This window comes from Photinus pyralis, unplaced genomic scaffold (assembly GCF_008802855.1).
Source record: "Photinus pyralis isolate 1611_PpyrPB1 unplaced genomic scaffold, Ppyr1.3 Ppyr1.4_LG1, whole genome shotgun sequence".
NCBI classification, from domain to species: domain Eukaryota; kingdom Metazoa; phylum Arthropoda; class Insecta; order Coleoptera; family Lampyridae; genus Photinus; species Photinus pyralis.
Window position 1 is genome coordinate 69,860,811 of NW_022170249.1, and position 7,610 is coordinate 69,868,420.

Here is a 7,610-nt window from a genome sequence, read left to right on the forward strand (position 1 = left end):
GTAAATGGAAAATATATTGATTATTATACATTGATATACCTTATAATGTGTTATGGTTATCGACTTTCGAGGCAATTTTGTAGCTTATAGCTTTAATACTAGCAAAAGCTTTAACTGCACTCTAAGGTTACATTGGTGTCAACATGATATTTATGCAATTTCGGAATATATGTATAATTTGGTCCTGCAAGTAGTATAGATTGTTTTTTTGTTTTATTTTCTGCACAAAATGACCAGTTTGTAAAATCACAGAATACTGTAGCATACTTTCACAGCAAAGCCAAAGAAGACAGAATCGTTTGCTACGGTATGAATTAATTTATTTGGTGGTATCTTGGCCTAGGTACACCTATCACGTTTTGAGATTGCAATATTCTTCTTTTCTTCGCACACATTCTGTAAATGCCTTGGTGGGCAGGTACACTTCTTAACGGTAATGCGTGTGCCGTAGGCATTTTGTATAATTCGTCATTTTATAGAATGTCTGGGCATTTTATAAAACGCCGGCAGATAAAATAGATACGATATGCTCGTATTTTACAATCTTCCGGTTGCTTTTCGAGCATTTAGTAAGTGACTGAATTCATTTCAGTCATTTAGTAAATGACTAAATATTTTTCAGTCATTTTGAACTTTCTAAATATTTTAGTCAATTAAGTATAAATTGCACGTTTGCGGTACCTACTTGCGTGGTTAGTAATACCACCACCTAATTTATTTTAATTAAAATTTATTTATTAAAACAACTTCCAGAAGATTTATCACATATATAATTTTATAAAACGCCTAGGTAATTTATAAAACGCGGACAAACTCATGTGGTTTCTCTATGGGCAAACTGAAGCACAGTGTACTTTCTACGACTACGCGATTTAGTCCCCGTCCCCTTCGAAACCAATAAATGTATCCCATATCTATCTAGAAGGGGAAGAAATGACCAGGTAGTTTATAAAATGACTGTGTTTAATGTACTCTTAAGTTTTCATTAAATTAAATCATTATATTACTTACCAGTATAAAAAGCATCCAAGCTTTTGTAGAAGCTATCCTAGGGATAGGCATTTATAAAACGACGAATTATACAAAATGCCTACGACACGTGCACACTATCAAGTACAATAATGAGTACAATATACCGATAGTCTAAGAGGAAGATGGGGACGTATTTCCACCACAATTTTTTGAGTTTTTGGGTTTGAGCTTGTTTTGTAGTAACTTTGCTGATGCATACATTAATTTATGTAACGTCGTTATTTCCTCTACTACCCTTCATTTTTTACTGTTACTACAATTATGTAAGACAATTAATTCGTCTATTTGGATATTGATGTTACAGACAAAAATGACTTGCGATATTCTTGTTACAATCTGGTGTAGTGCACGAATTTCACCAAAGGTCCCACGAGTGTTCTGTGAGCTATTTTCTTCTGAAATGCCTACATCGCCGACAAGTGTACAAGGGACACTAAGCCGAACGTGACCAATTCCTGGCGACTTTTTTCTCGGTATTACGAGGTATGTATCTCACTCCAATTTCCGAGAACGAACGTGTTTCAAGTCATCGAACTGCTGCACATTTTCTTCAATAAAGTCACAAGATTCTGTTTCAAGAAGCAAAGTCTCTATTCCATTCTCCCTTCTTCTACCAAAGAAAAATCCGCGAGGGCATTGAGATCTTCAAGCACCCAAACAATTTGAACCGTGACGAGAGATGGTCACTTTCTCTGCTTTGGAAATCCGTCATCCGATCCGATTGGATGACTGTCAATTTCTCCTGACCGAAAAGGTTATACCTAGGTTTAGCCATCTATTCTTCAATATTCTAACGTGTGGAGTAAAGTGAAGTAGTATTGCTCCCGATGGCTCATTGGTAGTTTTTGTTATTTCATTGTTATTTTATTTTTTTATTGTTTTTGAACATCCTTAATGTATTGCTTTTATTATATACTTACTGTGATATTTATTAAGAAGTAGACATAGGAATTTACGTGTATTGTGCCTGCGTCTACTTTTAAATGACAAAATCGCTTCTGAAGGGCGCCTAATTATATGCAACCAAAATCACTTCTCAAAGCAAATAAAGGTCTGGCTGTATACCTAGTGTACTTTGATCAATTATGATGAAATTTTCAGGATAATTCTATTTATTTCGAAGCAAGAAAATTTCATCATGATACAATTACAACAAATTCAAACAAACTGTTAATGCGTGGATCCTACATTGTTTCTTGCGCATTTAGCTGTTCGGTTGGACACATTGGAAATTAGCGAATTGATGCCTTGGTCTACTGCCCCAAAATTCTGAAATACCCCTTTTAAAATCTTTTAAACTGTCTGGTTGTGGGTTCTACAGCATCTAGTCCGCGACCCGTCATATTCCACACTTGTTCAATTCGTGATAGATCCGGCAAACGGGAAGGCCATGGGAGCATATCAACTTCAGCATTATTGAAAAACTCCACATGTAACAAGTCTATTGAAAATGGATTAAATCCAAACACCCCGTAAGGTCACACCGAGGTGTTCTGCCGCTTTAGTAGCATCCTATATTTATGTTTAGATATAAACATTACAAGGCCACCTGTAACACATTCAAAATGTACGCTATATAATGCAAAAATGATCAAGCCGACATTCCATTTTCGAGATATTCACATTGAAATTTTTAAATGGGCAGTAAGTATGTCTCGTCTAGACGTTCCAATTGCCTTTTGAGAGTAACTTCCTCCCACACACCGTTCTGCAGATAGTTTCACTGAAAGCTTTGGTATCACCAGTGGATGCCGCTCGTCCAGACGCTCCATCTGCCCTTTATGAGTACCCTCTTCCAATACATCGTTCTTGAGATATTCGTTTCGACTTAACCAATAGACACGAGATCTGGCTATTAAATAACGAGACTACGCGCGCAGAAGGCTTCCTAGAGGGCTAGTGAGAGGTTAGAAACGAATGTATTTATTTCTTGTGCCTATTACAATGTGTGACGGAAAACACGAGCAACGCATCAATCGTTACTGGCGTACTTGCCTGATTTAGCACCCTGCGCCTTTTTTCTGTTTCTGAAGATTAAGCACCCGGTTTGAGTCGATGGAAGAGGTGAAGCGAAAAACGACAGGGCTCATAAATGCTCTTAAAAAGGAAGACTTCCAGCATTGCGTTGGAAAATGGAAAAAACGAGTGGAGTAAGTAGCAAGGGGAGGGAGGCACATTAAAGGGGAGAATTCGTTTGTAGAATCATTTTTAAAATACAACCCTTTTTTATAAGCAGTCTCGTCTCTAGCCTGACCTCGTATGTTTCGTCCAGACGATTCATTTTGCTTTTGTGGGTACTATCCGACAGACCGTTTTCAAGATATTTGCTCTTAAAGTTTTGACCAATAGATATATCTCTTCCAGACTCCATTCGACCAGAATAAGAGCTCTAGGACCGTGGTAGGTAGAAATTGACTCCTTTCGTTAGGATTAGGACCTTTCATTAGAGTGCCATAAACCAATTCCCCTTTCCATACCCCCGACTTTATTAAGAGGTTAAGAAGCAGGACTGTGGTTAACAGAATTCAGAAAACAGTTCCTTTCGTTAAAGCATTTAATTCGAATGCCATGAAAGATAAAATCAATCTTTAACAACCCCCTCTCCCACCGCAACTAATGATCTCGAAAAGGAGTCGCGGAGGAAAGTTTTATTTTGTAGAAACCAATTATTTTTGAGGGAGCTTTCATTGTAATACCATAACAGGTAGCGCGTGTGTTTAGTCCATTTTTAAAAGTTTTATTTGGCACCACTAGGGGCATGCCTACGCAAAATCTGAGACAAATTGCATGTAAAAATTAGGCATGGCTTACTTTCAGCATGTCAGGAAATAATTCATGGGGATGCCTCCCCTTAAGATAACACACTACCTATTGCAAAAATTATTGTAAAAGATAAGGTTCAGCTCCAATCGATCTCTGCTTTCAGACACAAAGAGGACAGGAGTGATTTTCTCTATTTTTGGCTTTTATTTTTGAGTGAGCGGGGTTTTAGCCAAGGCTGCTCCACCAACCCAACCTCCTATACATTTACAAATATCTATGCTCGAACCCGGATTTGAACCACGGGCCCTTAGTACCGCAGTCGAGCAACTGCGCCACACGGGTCGGCTCAATATACTAAGGACGCCCAATTAGCCAAAACTATTCGATAGACATCGTAACCGACCTTCAATATTTTCGATGAGCAATGAAAGGAAATCTGCTCCCGCCAAATTTTCCTCAGGACATTCTCCTAGGGAAGCTTGCATTCCGTCTCGGAAAACTGGCGTCAATTCACCAGGACGAAGGAACCCGCAATAAATTTTTTTGGAAATGAATTTTCCCCAAGACGAATATAGCGGGGGTTAAAATCCTTAGAGGAGAATATTCTGTGGTAGAATCGTCATATAAAGGTAGTTAAAAAACCTATACAAACGTCCTAAAACCACATTACATTGTTGTGCCCAATAGTGTATTAAAACTGGACGTTGGTGGAGCCCAAAACAGAAATATTTGCCAAGGGTACAAGATTTTCGATTGAATCCAACAGTCCGAAAAATGTTTATTTTTTCACTAATTTGATTTTTAGTTAAATATATGTACACAGTAAATTTTGTGAAATTAGCAACAACAATTTTCGTTTGACGGTCGAAATTGTAGATAGAATTCATTTCAAAAATTGATTTTAAATCATTATCTACACCTACACGTTTAAAGCCCCTTCCTACTAAATTTTATCAAATTCGGAATTTGGAGCAAGAAATGTTAGGTTATTTTTATCAAAATTCATGCCATTCGCTAGGTAAATCAGAACGAACTTAAAAATATGTTATACAAAATTGCTGCTATGACCGAACTTCTTCATTAGACTAATTTCTACGGTATTTCCGAAGGATACGCTGTTGAAGCCGCTTTGTCTGCTCATCTGTACATACGATTGCCCATATCACTAGACATTTCTGAGCCGATTTTGCCTTGTATTGTGAACCGTAATATTAAAGTGAATTTGATAATTTTGAGGTTCAGGTCATTACAAGAACACCAACGAAAATTTGTACTACGACAAAAATTATCGACGAAGTCGTGAGGCCTGAGGTCCTGAGAAGTGCAAGATCTGGGTTTGAATCAAGATTACTGTATGAAAGTGAGTGGAATCATTTCAAGTAATACATTCGTTGGTTTAAACCTTTTTTGGAAACTTTAAAACTCTAAAGATCGATAAAATTGTGTAAATAATGAAAACACCTTCCAAATCATGGGATATTTGACCCCTGGTCCCATTTAAAAATGTGTGGGTCATAGAAACCCCTAACAGAGGGTTAAAGTTAATATAATTATTTTTGCATATAAAAATCGACCGGTTTTTGGATATGTACAAAACATTCATTGTTCCGAGTTTGAGAGGGGTGCAAATTTTCGTTGGGAAACCTTTGAGAAATTCTTATTCTGTCGGTGTTCAAAAACCCAAATAAACCTAGTAAAACCAAATTAAACAAAAATTCGAAATTCGTACAGATGATTAAAGGTTGTGCTCGGTCGTTGTTAGCAAAAGAAAAGAGGAATAGGTATATTAACAATTCATGTATGCAACTGCAGTACCTGGTGAATAAAATAGGTAGCAAAAGGAAACAATTTAAAGCTCACTGAAGCTGAAAAAATTTCGTATTCACACTTGGAAATCAGGCAATTAGTTGAAAATTAAGTCATCTTACAATACTATTACAAGAGCGTACATTTTGAATGGGCTAAAATTAGTTTAAGTTTAAAGTTTCTGTATACCGTTGGGCAAATTGATTCCTTTAATTTTTATAGGCCGATACCTAACATGTTTTAATTAATTAATGTCGCGACAATAAAATAACGCGACTCGTAATTATTTAAGTTATGTACAAAAAAGGCAATCGTTAATAAAGCAATTACGACAATGTTTTTATTTCAGGTCCGAGAACGCGGCGCGTAAAAAAACCGGGAGTAAAATCAGTTGGAACTTCAGAAGAGAAACGTCCACGAACTGCTTTTTCAGGGGCGCAACTAGCTCGATTAAAACATGAATTCGCAGAAAATCGTTACCTAACAGAAAGGCGCCGTCAACAATTAAGTCAAGAACTTGGGCTTAACGAGGCGCAGATCAAAATCTGGTTTCAAAATAAACGGGCGAAAATTAAAAAGGCTTCCGGTCAAAAAAATCCGCTGGCGTTACAGTTAATGGCGCAAGGTTTGTACAATCATTCCACGATACCTTTAAGTAAAGAAGAGGAGGAATTACAAGAATTACAAAACAGCCGTCAGGTTACGAAACCGTCATAGAGTTATTGGTGATTTTAACATAAATCGCTGTATATTTATTTTTAAACGGGGTGATAATTTTATGCTTCCAAAAATATTTTTTAAAATTGTGAAGTGTCGACGTGAACTTTTTAACACACGAGAGAATAAGCGGGGAGTAAAGTTGTCAATGCCGTTCTACTTCAGCTTGAAAGAATTACTAGCACGACTACTTTTTAAGCCGATTTCTGAGCGAGTTACATTGTTTATTTAATTCCGCAATTCTTGGAATCGCTGTTACTGAAAAAACGTATTAATGTACCATTCATTTAAACACAATTGCAAACGATCAGGTACAGAATACGTAATTTTTCGAGCAAAACATAAATGAATGTTTGTTACCTTGTGCCATAATTAAGTAAAGACAGAAAAACTCTTTTATAATTTTTATTTGCCAGTTAAACGTTTTCTATACAAATCTGTAAATAATATATAAATGCATTATTTAATACATATATAGACTATTATATTTATTGTGTTGTTTAGATACAAATCGCGAGCAATATTTATTAATTAGTTACAATTATATAGTGTAGACATTTGTAAATTAAAGAAAGTCTTTATCTGTAAATATTTAAATAATAGATTAATTTTACGAAAGTGTCTGTGAAAATTACTACTACATTAATTTATAATCTAATGTATATTGAATAAAAGATACAGTTGAGAATGTACCTACCTACTCATTGCAATAATGCAACATTGTAATAAAGTTTTAAATCAAATTCCTTGTCTGTATCATTTCTACGACCCTTTTGGTATTACGTCGCGTTTATGTACTGCCATACTTACACACTTCCACAGATTTTTTTTTTCCATTTCTGTAATTAGGTACAAAATCGAGGCGATCATTAAACATTGCTAGGTAAAAATGGTATGTTAATGTACTGATTGCGTTGATGTTTTTAATTATCTTAGGCTCTGACTTTTCAAGGAAATAGGATATTCATAAATGTCAACTTATGTGTACTATTAAGGCAACGATTTGGATGCATATTTATAGACTTGTATCCTGCTATATAAGAAACGATTTTTCAAGATCATTACAAAATGATATCGCAAATTGGGGGTTACCAATTACCTACATTTGCTAAAGTGTGAATGGATGTATACTTTTTCCGTCACTAATTTTCTGGTTTTCACGATATCCTTTATATTCAAAAAAAGGCCAAATGAAGATTTACACGTTAGATACTGAAACCTACAGCAATGCAAGAGGAAATTTATTTAAATACGTGAGCAGCCTTGCGGTAGCAAAAGGAACATTTTCTTAT

The 7,610-nt window shown here is 35.8% G+C and overlaps 1 protein-coding gene across 1 annotated transcript in view; it reads left to right on the plus strand.

The window, feature by feature from the left end:
• Positions 1 to 6,947, plus strand: part of LOC116159882 (homeobox protein invected-like) — a 58,045-nt gene extending 51,098 nt beyond the window's left edge. The window contains exon 3 of the mRNA XM_031472970.1: positions 5,951 to 6,947. Within this exon, the coding sequence (XP_031328830.1) occupies positions 5,951 to 6,318 (368 nt within the window). The 3' untranslated portion in view covers positions 6,319 to 6,947. The remainder of the gene's footprint in view (positions 1 to 5,950) is intronic.
• The last annotated feature ends 663 nt before the right edge of the window (positions 6,948 to 7,610 follow it).